Below are 18,340 nucleotides of genomic sequence, written 5' to 3'. Positions count from 1 at the left end.
TCGGCAGCTGTGCGGGGTCCAATCCCACCAGTTCCTGGGGCTTTGCTGCGGTTAGTCGTTCCTGCAGTGAACTTCCATTCAGCAGGACGCATGGCGCTAGCAAGCACATCCTGTCTGTGCTGCACGGGAGCAGGTGGATTGGCACAAACAGGCACAGAGGGCAAAGCCTGCACTTCAACTCTCACCTGCCCGGGCACTGCATGGTAAGTCTGCCAGCCTCTTCCTTGGCACCCAAGCCGACTGCTCCAGAAATGGATCGATGACCCGCTTCATTGCCAGCCTGCTAGTCAGGCCAGGGGTGTCCCAGGCGTGATGTTCTGCTCATCGGCAGACAATGCTCCCGCCCCACCTCAAGGGGGCGGCTCCAGAGACTCCTAGCCTACTAGGGACTGGCTGTGGAGGATGTGCCACTTGGTAGGGGCCAGTCTGACCATGGTGGTGCATCCTCCATGAAGGGCACCCGTTTCCCTCTCTGGGGCAGGACATTCCCCGCAGCGAAGGTTCATGGCCTCCCCACCTCCTTACCTGCTTCCCATGCCGGTTCTTCCAGGAAATCCACCGAGTGCCATCCCGGCTATAATTGATCTTGTACATTGGTGCGAACTCATTGCCGTGGCCACCAGCATGTCGCCCCTGGGTCCCCACTAGGGTGATAAAGTGCAGGGCGTGCAGGTCAATCTGAAGGAACTCCTTGAGGTCGTCTGGCTCCACCGGGATCTCAGGGCACCAGGCCCCGTCGCCTTCTTCTGAATCAAGCCTGGAGCAGTGCCGGGTGGGGCAGGAAGAAGAGGAGAGTCACTTCCAAATAGGCATTCCAGGAGAACCTCTGCTCCCCAGGCATCAGACCCTGCCCTGCCTTCCCCATCGCCCATACCACCTGCCCCTGGCCTGGCCTGGCTCTGTCCAGGATACTTTTAATCAGCAGTAGGAGCAGATGAGTCCCAGCTCCTCAGCCTCCAACCCTTACCTCACCTGAAGCACCAGGAGGACATGCCCTTCCCCTCCTCAGGAGCTGGGATCTGGGGCTGGACTCACAAACATAGGGACCTGCAGTGCGGAGGGCTCTCTAGCCAGGCTCAGGCCAGAAGCTCTGAGGCCTCAGCCCCCTCATGACACAGGCTGGGGGAGCGTTTCTCCACTCCCTTTGAGTTCTGAGCTTTGGCCTGGGGCCCCAAAGGGACTCTGGTCCCATGGCTAGGCTTGAGCTGGGCAAGGAGTGACGTGAGCAGAATTTTTCCCTTCCAGGAGCCACTCCTGCTCCCCCAGCAGCACAGACTGGATCTGGAGGGTGGGAGTTGGGTGCTGTTTCTGAGTGTGACCCATACCTACCCCTCGTGGCCACCTGGCTCTCCTCACCTGCTGTCGGGCGGTTGAGGGGAGGGGTGTTCTTGCCTCCCTGCTCGCGAACTGCAAGATCCCAGGCTGTGATCCAGCCTCCAGCAGGGGACAGGTTCTGTACCTGAGCCACCAAAAATCCCGCCAGAACCAGGCCTGGAGGCCACTGTGGGCCCAGGGCAGGAGCACACTGCGCCCGGCCCCGCTCACCAACTGCAGTCTGCACTCACCCTCCCCACGTGTGGGCAACCGTTGGGCAGGAACAGGGCTGCCCCCTTTCTAACTGCATGTTTGTGCCGCGTTCGTGCCGCGCCCTGCCGGCTGGCAGCAAGGCTCTGCCGGTGTCTGGAACACACAGCAGCAGGCGCCTGCAGAACAGGGGTGCAGGAAAACCCTGTGTAGCCAGGAGGCGCAGCAGGGGAGGCGCCTCAAACTGCCTGGTGGGCGGGGCCAGGCAGGCCAGGCCACACCCACCAGAAGCAGAGCAGCAGGACAGGAAGAGGAGGCGTAAAAGGCTTCACAGCTCAGCCGTGGGGAGCAGCTGGGGGTGAGTAGCAGGGGAGCACCTGTTACCCAGGGACCAACCCAAGCCGGGAGAGCCCTGCTCCTGCGGAGCTGCTGCTGGTGCCCTTGGCTGTGTGCCCAGTGCCGGAAAAATGCCAGTGGGCCCAGGGCTGCCAGAGGGGAAATGACCCAGGGGCATTTGGTAGCTGGTGCACCTGAGCTGGGGTCAGCGTTTTGTCAGCAGATCCCTGCCGACCCAATGGAGAATTGCCCCACCACTGATAAGACACTGGGTTGGGTGGGCCCATGTCCTGCCTGCCACCCCAGCCCCAGGGTGGCCATACTCCCCCTCCATGGGCCAGGAGGCCTTACCTGAGCCAGGGGACTGTAGTGAGATTCATCCCTGTCCTGCTTGGAAGCCAGGGAACCCTGACTGCCACTGAACTGGCTTTGGGTGACTGTGGGAGCAGAGACTTTGATTGCCAACTGCCCTGCCCTGCCCTGCAGAGGCCAGGGAACCCTGCCTGGTATTGGATGGGATCTGGCAGATTGTGAGGGCAGAGCCTCTGTTTACTACTGACCTCACCCAGCTTGAAGGCCAGGGACCTTAACTGCTAACCGCCCACCCCATGGAGACTGCTAATTCCCCTTTCGTGGGCTGGGAACATGACAGGAACCCTGCCGCAAGGAGGCCTGGGCCCCTCATCCGTAGAGCCGGGGGTGGCCATTAGCACTATACCCTGCTCAGCCCACTGAGAACAGTGCAGAGGCGGCCGTCCCCTGCCACAGGACAAGTGCAAGCCCAAGCAGCCAGTCACTGCCAGGTGGAAGGCCTGCGGTTCCCTCACCTTCCATACTTGGCTGCAGTGGATTCAGACCACTGGCTGGAGGCAGAGATGTCCTCGTCCGGGATATGGCCGCCTGACATGCCCAGGGGATAACGGCACACAGCTGAAATGAGACACATCCGGCAGCTGAACCTTTCCAGGCACCACTGGCTGCTCCTGCGGTGTACTCCAGAGCATGCACACTTGGCAGCTCAGAAGGAACTCGAAGCTGGTCCTGGGAGGTCAGGCATGGTACAGGCAGCTTTGGGCAAGCTCCTCCCACTGTGCCACCCTCTCTGCTAGTTCAGACCTGGGACTGCCCCAAAGCTCTGCCTGTGCGCCCACCAGACATACCGCAGCAGTGAGCATGGTATAAGAAACAGGTCCACCAGCAGCTCTCTTGTAGCACCACTTGCTCTTCCAGGCTTGGGCTCCACACCCCACACAAATATTCAGCCCAGGTGTAGACCCACTGGCCGCCTTGGTATGCCGGCATTGCAACCTCCAGTCAGCCCAATTCACGTAGCCACAACTAACAGATGCCAGCAGCCCTGTCTCCTACCTGTGCCCTCCACACAGCTCCAGGTACACTGCTGTCCCAGCCCACAGTCCCTCCAGCCTCTCTAGTGCTCAGCCCTTCCCTCTGCAACATAACATCTCTGCCAGTGCACCTGCGGCAGCCCTACCAATGCCCCTAACTCACATTACCCCATACCTAGCCCTGCAGCTCAGCCACTCCTCCCGCCTCCATGCTACCATCCTGCACAAAGGAAAAGGCGATGTGAGCCTTCAGCTCCTCCCTGCCCCAAGGTGCCCTTTTCCTGCCCCCTTCATTTCTTCTCTCTCCTTTGCCTTCTGTCGTCTGGCGTAACCAACCAAGACTGCCAGAGGCTGGGAACAAGTGACAGGGGAGGGATCACTCAACGATTCTCTGGGCTGTTCGTGCCCTCTTGGGTACCTGGCATTCGCCACTGTGGGCAGACAGTCTACTGGGCCAGGTAATCCTTTGATCTGACCCAGGTGGCTGTTCTTAAATTTTGCAATGCTGCTGTGAGCCTGTGACCAGGAAGAGGCAAAGTCCTAACCAGACCAACAGCAGTACAAGTTTGCCAGGTTTCAGAGTGGCTGGTCACACTTTGTGCTGTTCCTGAGTTCCTTCAGCAGGAAAGCTGCCAGTGAGACTCAGCACTAAAGCCAGAAGCTGCATTTCTATCCTTGCTGTTCTCTCCGCTCCCTTTCTGTGCATTTCATTTTGCATTCTATGAATCGGATCCAATTTTAAACAACCATTCAAGCCCATTTCAACTAACTTGGTTCCTTTGTTCCCCAAAAGGACAATTTTCATCATTTTAGTGTTAATGAGAAAGGGAACAAGGGCCACTGCAAAACGAAAGCCTTAATTAAATAATTAGAAACTTAAAGCATTAAATAACTTTACCTTCTTTTCCATTTCTGAAAAATAGGTTTGAAAGGACACTTAAATGGTCTTTGTGTCACACTGCGAAACAGACTGCAGTCCATACATGCCAAATCCCAAACCTTGTTTAAAACCGCTTCATGTCAGACAGTTAGTCTTGTCAGCAGCCTTCCACGAATTGGCTTTGCACCTTTCCATCTAATTTGTGGAACAGTCTTCATTGTACAATCCACAATGACGCACAGGTGAGACCAGTCCTGGATCCTGGGCCCTGTCCTAGTGGTCATACTTGAAAAAGGATGTTGAAAAATTGGAGAGGATTTGGAGAAGCACCACAAGAATGATTTGTGACCTGGAAAACGCATCTCCCAGAGCTTGCTCATTGAACAGGAGAGGAAGAGCCCAGACATCCCTATGCAGGAAGGAGGTTTCTGAGAGCAGAGAAGGCTGCAATTTAGCAGACGAAGGCAGACTGTGACCCAGTGGCTGGATGCCAAAGTCAGCAGAATTCATTGTGGAAATGTGGTGCAGATTTCATAATTAACCACTGGAACAGATTCCCAGGGCTCTGGAGACTCCTTCTCACTTAAAGGGGAGTTAAGTTTTTCCACAGCATCTTCGTGGTCCCTTGCGATTTCTGAGTAGAGACCAGACACCCTAAGACCCACCCTCTCTCCAGCTCCACTAACCATTTCTGGGGGTGGTGCAGGAATCCAGGGAGGGCCTCGGAGCTGTGCTATGCAGGTCAGGCTAGAGGTCGCAGTGCTCCCTTCTGGCATTACAAGCTATGCACTTCTAGCGCCTTGATCTGAATCATGCCCAGGCCCTTGACAAAGGTCACTTCCATCATGTGGCCATTCAGTGGCTCATGTGAAATGAATGGCATGGGGGGGCAGGGCAGGGCAGGGTGGGTCTAATTCCAGTTTCCAGCAAGACCGTTGCCCATCAGCATACCACTGCAGCTGGTGCTGTCAGGGAAGGCACGAGTGACTGCTCTGGCCATGAAATCCCATCACTCCTCGAGGTGAGTGTGTGGAGGGAGAGCCCCCAGGTGGCTGGTGCTGCTCTCGTCATGCTTCAGCACCTTCCACCCGGGAGAAGCTCAGGTGGAGAAGGGAACTTGTTCCCTCTGCTGTAACAGAGGCTGGTTCTTTCCCACCTGCCCTAAAGAAACACAGGAGGAAACCAGGCCAAGCAAGCAGCTTCCTGTGCCCCCTCCCATCCCAGAGCTCAGTGTAGCCGGCGGCTTAGTCAGGCTTCCCATGAGGCAGCAACAGGCTTCCTCTTGCTTCCTTCCAGCGCCTGATTCCCCCCAGCCTGGGAGTGGAAAAGTACTTGGCACAATGGCCATGGCTGGGGCTTGGCACTCGCCTTAACCCATGTACAGCAGCACTCGGCTTCCCAAGAGCTATTTGTCACAGCGCACTGCCAAGCCAGCTCCTGAAAGAGCTGCTTGTTCCCTGCTGTTTACTGTCTCACCACTGGCTCCAGCCCACTAAGCTCCAGCTGTAAACTGTCTCCAAGTAAACACACACCAGAGGCAGGGATGCTGCAAACTGGCCAAAGTGGCCAACAGACTCCTACTATGCAGGCAGCAGCTCTCCGCACTTTGGGGCCTGTGGAACTACAGATTCCAGCATGCAACGCTCCACCGGAGCCCAGGCACTCTTCAGGATCCCCCTACCCCTTGCTGGGGCCTCTCCAGAGGAGGGAAAACAGGGAGAGGCCCTGAAGTAGCTCCACCAGCTGTTGCTGATTTTAGTGCTGAAAGCCAAGCGTTGGGGGCTTTGCAGAGAAGAGCCATGCAACAGTGTATGGGTTACACCTTCTGTTGCAGCCTTGCCACCGCAGGGATTCAAACAGCTTCCAAAAGTCAAGTGGTATCAAAATGTAAGAATGAATGTTGGTCTCATTGTGTCTGCTGGGCTTCAAGCCCTCAGCTGACATGCCAGCCTTGATTTCCACCTCTTCTCTACAGCCACATGGGCTAGACACTTATGTCTGCTAGTGCAAACCGAATGCCACGAGTCCAGGAGCCAGGGCGTTAAAGGAAAACACCAACTACGGCAAGACCTGTGATACCGTTCTGACCTGGCAGCCTGTGTGTGTGCCCTGTGTCCAACAGAGGGCCTCCGACAGGGGCTCAGGTGGGCAGAAAGGCTCAGAAGAGAGTTATCTGGCAAACAGCCTGTTCTGCACAGCACCAGTCGTCAAGGGCACCTCTCCAGCTGGGATTTTCAGATGTCCTGGGACTGGTGACAAAGCTTTCAGAGCATTCTGTGAGCATTTCTGCTCCCCGGGCCCAACCCACAGCTGCCTGGGGTTGCAACAGACTTTATGCAGTGTCGAGACAAGACAAACCTGAGTGAGGGTGGCACACTGGCATGCGTGAAGGTCCCCCTACTTGGGCTCTGAGCTCTTCTCCATGGTGCACATCTTTATTGTATTGACCCTCTCTTCCTGGCCCGCCCTACTCCTGGCAGCTCCCTCTGTGCTCTAGTTCTGCTCTTTGGGGGCGCTTGCTGCTCCCCCGGGTTTTGGCATCAGGCACATGGGACACAGAGAGAGTCTGGGCTTTCGTTTAGCTGGTGAAACACAAGCCTGGGAACCTGCCTGGCTCCTGGGCTGGGCTACACACAATGGGAGGTGGGACTGCCCAATGGCTTACAGCCCTGGCAGCCAGCATGTGTCAGCTGCAGCTTGTGGGATTGGGCTGGAGACCCACTGATGTGGGGGAGCTGGAGGTCTTGGAAAGGCAGAGACATAGGCAGTGAAGCTGGCCTCCAGGGCCTGGATGTCAGCCTGCGCTAGGCGCATAGGAAGGCTTTTCCTGTAGCCTGCCATGTCCAATCAACAGCAAAAGCAGAGTCCTCAGCAGACCCAGTGGCATCTCCCTCTCTGCTCCCTATCCTGCCACACCCTGTGGCACTGGCAATAGCCATCACCTTGGTCCAGAACATAGCCACTCTGCAGCCCAGGGGCAGACAGCTGCAGCCTTCTGAGCTGGGGGTCACTGGGTCCACCCAGGCAGCCATGAGCTCAGCTCCCCTCTTCCCAGACTTCCCCGACTCCCCGCAACTCTAAGTAAAGAAAGGGGTCCCTGCCAGGTAGGGAGAGGGCTGGGCCCTGGCTCCTGCTCAGGGGCAGAAGCTCTGGCTGCCATAAAGGGGAATCAGGGAGAACAACCTGGGGGACATGGACTTGGAAAGGAGTGGGGGGATGGAACCCACTTTGGCTGGAGGGTGGGAGGGATGGAGAAGGGGTGGATGTGGGACAGCCTTCACGTCTTGTACTGACACATGAGAAACCTTAAAACTTCCTTGTCCTGTGTGGGAGCCAGACTCCCACGATGCTTTGTAGTAAACCTGAAGAGGTCTGTCAGAGGCTGGAGTTGTCCAGTGGATCAACCGTTGGCATACAGGCAAAGCTGTTTTACAAGACTTCTCTTACGACATACCACATGGGACTGTCCATGCCACCGCAGCCAGACCAAACTGGAACCTGTTTAACTTGTGGTAGCAAAGCAGATCACAGCTCCAAGAGCTACAACCATCCATCACATGGGAAGCTCGTGTAGGGTTGTTCCTTTGGGATTCATTCAGGTACTTTGACTCCAGCCCAGCACAAGGACTGTCCACGCCAGATGAGGCCAAACCCCAGCTTCCAATGAAATGGGATCAGCTCCTTTGGAATCACTATGAAGCTACGCATAATGCATGGGAAACCAAGCCAGTTTTTCCCAACTGATAGGCCTGAAGTTGAACTGATTGGGTCCCAGTGGAAGCCAGCTGTAACCCCTGATATGTACCTCTTCCTCTACCATGGCCAAAGGGGCTAGATTCTGCTTCCATGAATGCACCAAGAGCTGACCATGAGCAAAAACAAATTTCTGATTTTATTTGCTTGCCTGTAGCAGTGTTTAAAAAGGCTTCAAAAGGCCTCGGCTCTGCACAGTGGCCAGGCATCTGTCAGAGGTTTTATGAAATTAGTCTTAATTTGCTACAGCTAGAATGGCCAAAGCAAGCACCTAGCACCAGGAAAAAAAATAGCCAGTACAGTTTCCCTTGCTCTCCTCAAAGTCAAAATAAAACTGGACCAATAGGGAACAAAACATATGAAGGCCTCCCCTCCAAGGGCAAGTGCCATGTGAAACCACAGATGATGACAAGTCTGATATGCCCGGAGAGCTCCACCTCCTCCCCATGGATGCACAGATCCAAAACCCCACGGGAACATGGGCACCCCAGAGCTGCCAGAGGCCCCAGAGGACAGCTTGCAGTGGGTGCTCCAGTTTACTGTGGATGTGCATTGGCAGAGTAGCACAGGATTAGAATAGCAGCCATCATACAGGCTGGAACCAAGGTTCCATTGCTGAGCTGTTGCAGGGTCAGCGCTGGAATAGCTGTTGGTCACAGCCAAGGTATGGGAGACAGCATAATCTAGTGGGTACAGCAGTGCACTGGACTCAGGATACCTGTGTTCTCATGCCAGCTTTGCTGCTTTATGCCCAGCTCCATGCCTCAATGTCCCCATCTGTAAAACGGGGTGAGTGAATGATACAGACCCTGTTGAAAAGCACTGATAACAAGAGCTGGGTATGGTTGTTATCAGAGTGGGTTGCAAGTTAAGACCAAGGTGTGCTGCATGTCCAGGCTATCTCTGACTGGCTACTGGTGCTAGCCCCTCCTTTTCAGGAACACACAACACTCCTCAGATCCCAGAGAGAAAACCCCAGGAACTACTTGCTAAGTTTTCTGGTGGAAGAGGGGCTGTATCCATGACCGCGCTGTAGTTAATGGGGGCTTTGCCATTGTCATCAGTGGGGCCGGGATTATAAAACAGGAGGGGAAGAACAATGTCATAACGACTAGGGCCGGTGTGGTGGGATAACAGGACATTAAAGGGTTACACCAAGCTCTGACAATGTCCTTGCAAGCCGGCACAGCCCATCCCTCTGCAGGGTCCTGGGCAGGCATCACTGCGGCCTGTCAGAGATCTTTTCATCCTCTTTGTACTGGGAAAGTCTGAGGTCCTGGAACCAAGGTGAGCGTCTGTTATAGAGGAACAAGATTAGCGAGCTTTGGCCTCTGGCTGGCAGGGGCACAACCAGTTCCAATAGTCTCTGGGGCAGCTGCTTCGCTGGCTTTGCAATAGCCTGCCCTTCCTCTTGCTTACCTGGATTAACCTGAGCTTTGGCAGCACTTGGGAGGTGGTGGAGCAGCAGCAGCAGCAGGAGGGACATCCTGGGAGAGGAGATCATCCTAGCAGGTTACTTCGGCCCCCAAGCAGCAGCTGAACTGGGGGAGAGAAGAAATTAGCAGGACAGTGCCAGGAGGAGAGAGTCACTGCACTCAGTGCAGCAGTGCATGGGAGAGGCAGACTGACCATCACTCAGGCTCGGGGGGTTCTGAGCCATGGTTCAGGCCCTTGCCCACAACTGTAGAGCACTCAGCCTCCACTCCTCCCCTGCTTCCAGCTGTCTCCTTGCTCACATCTCCCACCAGCTCCCCCTTTGTTAGGTCCATCTATTGACTTCTGCTTCCCTTCAGAGCCACCTGCCCTGGGTTCCTCCCACGAGCAGCAGGAGAGAAACCAACATTTTCCTACCTGAACAGTGAGGTTACAGAGTCCACCACCCCCAGCTTCACCCCCGAATTGAGCCAGAGGCAGCTCTTATACGATTGACTGAGGCAGGTGGGCCAATCATATAGCACGTTCTTTTCCACGTTGGCTCTTGCAGCAGCTACGAGTGCTAGCACGTTCTGCCAGAAAACCTGCATCAGGCTGGCAGACCAGATGCTGGCTGCTGCCAAGGCCCCTAGCCTAGTTAAAAAAGGTGTTCACATTGAACAAGGGAGTGCTCAGACACTGAAAGGCTTGTGGGGTGCTGCACGGATCGATCTCACCTATAACATCCATAGCCCCGGCACTATGGTTTGCACGTAAACCTGCTGTAGCCGGGTAACTCATCAAACCAGAAAAGCAGCATTAATTATTGCGTGCAGGATCAGCGCTTCACAAGAAGGCCCATGGACACCAACTGAGCCACTAGGAAACATCCCAGGACAACGACGTAGTTGATTCCCCCCCATACACACCCAGGAGAAGGGACGGGTAGACACTTGTTCCACCAGCATGAAATCCACCTCCTGACCAGTGGCATTGTATCCCTGCACTGCCCATGACTGGGAAGGACAATGTTTGTAGTCGTAAATAGGAGATCTCCAAGCTGCTTAGCCCTAACAGCCACATGGAGCTGGCACAGCACAGCAGCTGCCATTACCTTCTGAAACCTAAAAATGGAACTCACTATGTGCACATGCACCTGCTTTAACCTGGGGAATAAGACTCTCATTTCTTTTCCTAGAGACCAAATCTTTAGTCAGTCTTTTACAGGGGATTTACAAGTGTCTTTGGTAAAAGATCTAAGGAGCAATGAACTTGAGTTAAGGCACTGGCATATCGGTGTGATGTTTTGTGTGTGGCCATCTATGACAAAGGCAAGTTTGCTCAGCTGCCAAGATAGCCCGGAGTGCCTGAAGAGGAGGCCTCTGACTCTGTGTTAAGGCTGTTATAGTGCTTGAAGAGATCACACTTACTTGGTTGGTGAAATCTAATTACACAACACACAAGCAGGTGTTTGTGCCTTGTTCCCTGACAGGCTGACCAGATGTTGGCACACACACTACTGAGCTACTTCAGACAGTTTGAAAATCTGGGTTAACTTTTAAGCAACTTTTAACCCTTGGAATCCCCCCACACAAGGTAAACAACGAAACGAAGGCTCAAGAATGGATCCAAGCAGTGTAACTAAGGCCCAGGGCAGATACAGAGCCACAGTGCAGAGGAAGTTCAGCCAAGCATGGGGAGACAAACCCATGTGCACAGCATGTCCATTGCTCTGCCTCATGGGTCCAAAGCAATGGGCCCCTTTTAGCATTGTCTGTGCCCAACAAGAGGGAGGGAAGAGGGGCCTAGTCGTCCAGCACTGAGATCAGAACATTCTTTCTGGAGGCAGCATCTCTGGAGGCAGGGATGACCCCTCTGGAGTACTTTTAGAAGGGAAAGGAAAAAAGAAGAGGAAGAAAAGCATTGAGTACTTCAGCTTTTTCCACATCACATGTCACTAGATAACTTTCCCCATTCAATAAGGGCCCCGCACTCTCTCTCACCACCTTCCTGTTGCTAACATGCCTGTAGAAACATTCTTGTTGTCCCTCACATCCCTTGCTAGCTGCAACTCCAATTATGCGTTAGCCTTCTAAATTACACCCTTGCATGCTCCTGCAGTGCTTTTATACTCCTCCCTAGTCATCTGTCCAAGTTTCCACTTCTTGTAAGCTTCCTTTTTGTGTTTAAACTCACTGAAGATTTCTACGTTAAGCCAAGCTGGTCGCCTGCTATGTTTGCTATTCTTCCTGCCTATTAGGGTGGTTTGTTCCTGCACCTTCAGGAAGTCTTTGTTAAAACACACTAATGTCTCATTTTACACAGAGGTTGCATCCTGGGCAACCTCCGCATAAATCAAATTACATGAAATTGGGTGGGAGGGGTTGGGGAGATCCCTGGAATTCCCCTGGCTGGGGGAGCAGGCAGCTGGAGCCTCTGCAGAGCTCTGCTGCACCCTAGCTTCCTCCAGCTGGGGGAAGCCAGGGAGCCATTCCAGCCACCCGCTTCCCCTGGCTGGGAGAAGCAGCGCAGCTGCCAGCTCCAGCTGCCAGCTTCCCCCAGGGGTGGGAAGTGGAGGGGGGGCGGGGTGAGCCACACAGCCCACAGCTTCTCCCAGCTGCAGGGCACACAGCTGCTTGAGGCGCAGTTTCTCGGAGCTGGAGGAGCCAGGGGCCGGAGTGGGGGGTGGTTTCAATTTGCACTTAACTCGCGTTAATGCAAGTTAAGTGCAAATCGAAATCATGCTTCTAGAGGGTTTGCTGTATAGCCAGCTCTCCTGGCCTCCTTTCCCCTTCATATTGGCCTCCCTGGAGATCCTGGTCATAAGTACTAATACCATGCCAAAGCCAGCCAGTTAAAGTTAGGCTACATCTTAAAATAAATTAGGGAAAATTTCTTTGCTCAGTAGCTGGCCAAACATGTGTATCCCACACCTCTCCAAAGCTTCCAGGCACACTGGCTCCTGGCATGGGTTAACATCTGGAGTATTTGCAATGGGTGTCACCGGGAGGAAAAAAGATTGGGTCTTATCTCTAGGTCTGTCCCAAACCTGGGCACTATCCTGTGCTAAGGGAGGGGTGTACATTTCAAAGAACCCTCTCCCTTCCCCTCCTCTTCTCCAACAGATTGTTCTTAAGTGTGACCACAAAGGCAAAACAGGATCCAGTGCCTGGATGTGATGATTTCCCATTAGAATTCAAATCAAAATAGTTGTCCATGAAGCAGTTTTTAAGCCATTTAAAACAGGTTATGTTAACTGCATATAATGATGACTTTTAGTCAGAATTTTCTGCCACACGCAAACACTTTACAAAGATTCAAAGTTACTTCCAATTTTGTTCAAAATTACTTCCAGTTTTTGTGGAAAATGACCCTTTAAAAGCAGCAAGTATATGTCAGTGGGAGAAGAAATCTGGGCTCAATTATTTAGGCACATCTCTGACTATTTCTGGGCCTCAGTTTCCCCATCTATAGAATCTCCGGCAGGTGGCCACAAAAGCCAAGTACAGGAAACTCCTTCATATCCAGCAGGGACTGGGAGGTTGCTGGATATTTAAATATGCCAGATAATGAAACTCAGCTCCTGCACCCTGCAAACGCCGGCTCCCGCTCAACCACTGCCTTGTTACCTTGTTTTTGGGGATGGCAGGGAGCCACTTTCAGGACCTGGGCCTGGCTGCGCTGCACTTTGGGTGGTGGGCACTGGGTGGGGAGTTGCTCTGAGGGCGGTGGCTGCACCGCTGCTCAGGACGCCACAACCATGTGGGGAGCTGGTGTGACCACTCTGGGAGCTGAGACTGTACAGGGAGCCACTGCCTGCAGCAGACCCTGGGCCAGGAGTCCCTTGCCAGGGGGGAGCTGCTGTACAACCGCTCAGGGAGCCACTCTATGCAGCAGGAGAGCGGAGAAGCTGCCAGACACACACACGCTCAGAGGCTGCCAGAGTAAGAAGGGGATGGCTGAGGTGGGAAGAAACGCCAGTTAACCGAGAATTCCAGTTGTCTGAACACCAGATAACAGAGTTTACTGTGCAAGGCATCATGGAGTTCTAGCACCGTATTGGGAAAATATCCCTTGCAGCACAGGCCTTAGTCATGTGCAAAGAAATCCCAGAGAAAGCTGCACTTGAAAACTAAACTGCCCATTCCCTTCTGTCTCTTCCTCCCTTAGATACCTTTCCTTCTTTTTAACCCCTTCCTACACAAGTGGCAGGGGAGCCATGGGGCCCAGTGCACAGCACCTTGCCTCTGCATCTAGCAGAAAAGAAAGAAACACCCATGGCTGGAAGGTGAAGCCAGAGCAATCCCAAGGGAGAATAAGGCCACACTTCCGACAGGGAAGGTGATCACCCACTGGAACAAATGCCCACGGGGAGTGGGGGATTCTCCATTTCTTCACATGGAAACTGGGTGCCTTTCTGGAAGGCTTCGCTCCATGGCAGTCGAAATGAACTTTTGCCTAGCACAAGGAGGTCCGACTACTCATTCTAATAGCGCCTTCTGACCTTAATCTCCACTTCCTTATTCTCTACCATTCTTCAGCTCCCCACTGTGGTGCCAATACTCCAGTCAGTTCATGTGTATGATGAAAAGAGCATAAACCAGTCCAAACAAGGCAAATGAACTTGGCTAGGGGTTGCAGATTTCACAGGCTCCTTTGAACTAACACTTACACATCCCCCTCATCCTCTTTGATCTCCAGCCCAGACTGCTCCACAGGTTTATGTATGGCCCCAGAACACAGACCAACCAGTATTAACAATTTCATTATTTAGCCCTCCCGCCACCTGGCTCTTTACCAGTAGCGCTGCTCTGGATGGGAGTGAAGGGGAGACCAGGGCCAGGAGAGCAGCAAGAGTCTACAACTACGGACAAGGCCCAGTGTGGGCCGGGACGGAGGAGCAGCTGCAGCACTCGGGGGAAGGAGAGCAGGAACCGGATTCTGGTTTAAAATAAGCAGGGGTGCAGGGCTGGGACTGAGGGCTCCCAGTAGAACTGCGTGCAGCTCACACACTGACCCTTGTGCTTGGCTTCATCCCAACACCCAATGCCCATATCCCCAGCACCCCAAGGCTCTTCAGCACTGGGCTGAAGGTTACCATGGAGTCTGCCTTTGGCTGCATCTTCAGCTGTGCACGCAAGCTGGGTCCAGGCACCCCATCTCACTCCACCTGGCAGTGAAGGACACTGGGAGGGAGCAAGGCAGTCCAGCAGGAAGCTATGCTACTAACAGTTGCAGCATAGCCGGGGGTATTGCTAGGTTCACAGTGTCCATGCAGGAAAACACCCTGGGGTTCAGGCACACAGGGCACACAACTCTCCTAAAAAGTGTCTCTCTGCCTGCGCTGCTGTTCATACTTGTGCTGGCTGGGCAGCCCACCTGCACAAGTGCAGACATAGCCTCCAAGACCATGCAGGGCGAGATGGGCTCGTGCTCAGTGTTCTCCCATCTCCGCACTTCCTATAATGGTTCCCAAGTTATAAACACTTCACAGCCCAACACAGATGCTGTAGAACTGAAATTCCAGAAAAAGGCACACAAAGAGCAGCATGGCTGGAGACAGGCTTTTATTTACCCCAGTTTTGGTATTTTGTGCTTTCAGTTTAGCCCTTCATCTCACCCACGTTAGGAGGGAATAGCTACAAAACATATGAACAGACACCCTGGGTTTCTGCCAGCAATTGCCAGTGCCCCACAGGGAATGAACAGAAGAGAACAGGGAATCATCAGGCGATCCCTCCCCCATCATCCATTCCCAGTTTCTGACAAACAGAGGCCAGGGACACCATTCCTTACCCGTCCTGGCTAACAGCCATTGATGGACCTTTCTTACATCAACTTATCTACTTGGTTTTGAACCCTGTTATAGCCTTGGCCTGCTCAATACCCTCTTGCAAGAAGTTCCACAGGTGACTGAGTGTTGTGTGTGTAAAAAAAAACTCTGCCTTTTATTTGTTATAACCCTATTGACTATTATTTTCTTTTGGCAACCTCTCCTTCCTCTGTTGTTTGCTCCTTCTCCTAACACTTCCTTCTGTACATTCTCCACACCAGTCATGATTTTATAGACCTCTGTTATATCTCCCTTAGCCATCTCTTTTCCAAGCTGGAAAGTTCTCACCTTTTTCATCTCTTGTCATATGGCAGCCATTCCATACCCCTAAAGCGTTTTTGTTGCCCTCTTCTGAACGTTTTTGTATGCCAAGATATCTTTTCTGAGATAAGGTGACCATATCTCCACGTGGCATTCAAGATGAGGGAGTACCATGGGTTTACACAGAGGCAATAGTTTCAGTTTTATTCACTAGCCCTTTCTTACTTATTCCCAACATTGTTTGCTTTTTACACTGTGGATGCACATTGACTGGACATTTTCAGAAAATCATCACAATGACTGCAAGATCTCTCTCAAATGGTGACCACTCAGACGTCATCATTTTATACGTGTAGTTGGGATTATGTTTTCCAATATCCATTAGTTTGCATTTATCAGCATTAAATTGCAAGCTGCCACTGTGCTGTCCACTCACACAGTTCTGAGAGATCCTTTGGTAGCTCTTCACAATCTGCCTGGGATTTAATTGTCCTGAGTAGTTTTGTACCATCCGCAAATATTGCCAGCTCCCTGTTTATCCCCTTTTCCAGATTAATTATGAATCTGTTGAACAGGACAGGTCTCCGTACAGATCCTCTTGTGTCCTCTCTTTTATTCCATCACCAGTCCATAAGAGGACTTCCCTCTGATCCCAGGGCACTTTGCTTAAGAGGCTTCAGTGAAGGGCCTTGTAAAGGTTTTCGGAAAATCTAAGTATACTATACCCACTGGATCGCCCTCGCCATCAAAACAAACTCCAGGAGGCATCGCAGAGCTTGTCACTTCTAAAGGTGACCTGGCAACTTTCTGGTTGGGGGTGTGTGTGTGTGTATGGAGGTCAGGGGGCAGGGAAACACACTCTTATTTGGGAGTATGCGCTGCTTTGTCTAAGAAACCCTTTGACTTTTCTTCCTCGGAGAGCATATACAGTGCCTCCCCCGTCACTCGCTGTACACAACAGCTCTGTGCACGCCACACAAGTGCTGACTGAAAGTCACACATTGGCCGTATACCTTTCCCCACCCCTTGCCAAGAAACGTTTCACGCAGTTTAATACATGACAGAAGTGCAAATAAGATGAAGTGTCTCAGCTTTGGATAGGGTGACCGTCCGACCCGTTTTTGGCAGGACAGCCCCGGATTTTGGGCACCATTCTGGGGTCCTGAATTATTTTGCAAAAGGGTCTAATTACCCCGTGTTTCATGGGGTTCACCAGCTTCCCCCAGCTGGGGGAGCCAGGAGCTGGACCTCCGTCACTGCTGCCCGGCTTCCTGCGGCTGGGGGAGCCAGGAGCTCAGAGCCAGATGATGCAGTGGCTCAGCGGCCGCCCAGCTTCCCCCAGTGGGGCTGGGATTGGATCCAGGGCGTGAGTGGTGGGGGTTGAACAGGCCTGCTGGAGCAGGAGGAGCTGGAGCCGCAGGGGGTGTAGCAGGCTGTGGCGGTTGGAGAAATAGCCTGGGCTGGCGGGGTTGGAGTGGGGCCACCAGAGCTGGAGGGGCTGGAGCCAGAGCTGCAGGGGGTGAACTGAGGCCGCAGTGGGGCTGGAGCTGGAGCTGTCCGGCTTCCCCCAGCTGGGGCAGCAAGGAGCTGGACCTGTGTGGTGGCACGGGCTGCCACCCACAGCCAGCGGAAGCCAGAAGCTTTGCTGGCAGGGCGGCAGCCCTGTTCCTGGCACCCGAGAGAGAGTGACCATCTGTCACATTTTGGCCAGGACAGGGGTCATTCCCCATGTCCCATATTTGGCCGGGGGAGATATGGCCACCCCAGCTTCAGGGTATTCAGCCCAAAGTCCGCCAGACTTTTGGACCTCTTTTGCTGTGGTTTGGGCTGGGAATTCCTGTGTCCACGGTTCCCTCTAATCACTTTCATTCACATGCAGAAAAAATTGTTGTGTGCAGCTGTGCACCACTAGTAGAACACAGGCTGCCAGCTGTCTGCTCATCAGCAGGACAGCACCTGAGTCTCCCCTGGATGGTCGTCCAAGTGCTCAACTTACAGATCACTGCTTGTGTCTTTAGCAAGGCCCGGTGTTCTCTACAAACTGTGCAGTTGTGCAACAGCTCAGCAGCCATTCAAATGATCAAAGGTCTAGAGAACATGACCTATGAAGAAAGGCTGAAAGAATTGGGCTTGTTTAGTTTGGAAAAGAGAAGATTGAGGGGGGAAATGATAGCAGTTTTCAGGTATCTAAAAGGGTGTCATAAGGCAGAGGGAGGGAATTTATTCTTCCTTGCCTCTGAGGATAGAACAAGAGGCAATGGACTTAAATTGCAGCAGGGGAGGTTCAGGTTGGACATAAGGAAAAAGTTCCTAACTATCAGGGTGATCAAACACTGGAACGAATTGCCAAGGGAGTCGGTAGAATCTCCATCACTGGAGATATTTAAGAAGAGGTTAGATAGATGGCTTTCAGGGATGGTCTAGAAAGTGCTTGGTCCTGCCATGAGGGCAGGGGGCTGGACTGGATGGCCTCTCGAGGTCCCTTCCAGTCCTACCTCTTCTATGATTCTATGAAATGCCACCCAGCTGATTAGCAGAGTGCTCATGGTGAGGTTCTGTGTTGGTGGTGCACATAAAATTTATTCTGCACATCAACAGAAAAAATCCACACATGGCTGGAAAAAATTACAGGGAATTTTGGCAAGGACCCAGAGCCAAATGCAAAACAAACAAATGATTGCAGGTAAAAGCTACTTTGAACCAGCTAAGCAGAAAGAGCTGGAGAACTCTTGCATCTGGAAAGATTAGTTCAGGGCAGTTGTCAGAACTGGGGCTCCAGAACTGCATGCGGCTCTTTAACGAGTCAGTTGCGGCTCCAGGAGCTGCCACCTCCAACTCCTCTTGTGGCTCCCTGCCGTGCTGCTGATGAAATAGTGGAACTAAATTTAATTGGTTTAATGGCCATCAGGGCAGCGGGAGGGATCCAGCCATTAAACCAATTAAATTTAGTTCCACTCATGCCACGCGGCAGGGCAGGGAGCTGCCTGTGCTGCA

At 53.1% G+C, this 18,340-nt stretch overlaps 1 protein-coding gene across 2 annotated transcripts in view; it reads right to left on the bottom strand.

Annotated features, from left to right (window-relative positions):
• The window catches only part of DDR2 (discoidin domain receptor tyrosine kinase 2), a 70,586-nt gene that overhangs the window by 35,050 nt on the left and 17,196 nt on the right, over nt 1–18,340 (bottom strand). The window contains exons 2-4 of one of the 2 annotated variants that reach the window (XM_075002581.1): nt 9,259–9,380; nt 2,688–2,790; nt 526–757 (exon numbers count right to left, since the gene is read on the bottom strand). In XM_075002581.1, the coding sequence (XP_074858682.1) occupies nt 526–757; nt 2,688–2,790; nt 9,259–9,343 (420 nt within the window). In that variant the 5' untranslated portion in view covers nt 9,344–9,380. The remainder of the gene's footprint in view (nt 1–525; nt 758–2,687; nt 2,791–9,258; nt 9,381–18,340) is intronic. The other variant, XM_075002582.1, reaches the window with a different exon arrangement.

This window comes from Carettochelys insculpta, chromosome 9 (genome assembly GCF_033958435.1).
Source record: "Carettochelys insculpta isolate YL-2023 chromosome 9, ASM3395843v1, whole genome shotgun sequence".
NCBI lineage: Eukaryota > Metazoa > Chordata > Testudines > Carettochelyidae > Carettochelys > Carettochelys insculpta.
Note: the sequence above shows the minus strand (reverse complement) of the source record. Positions and strands in the feature narration are given on the sequence as shown.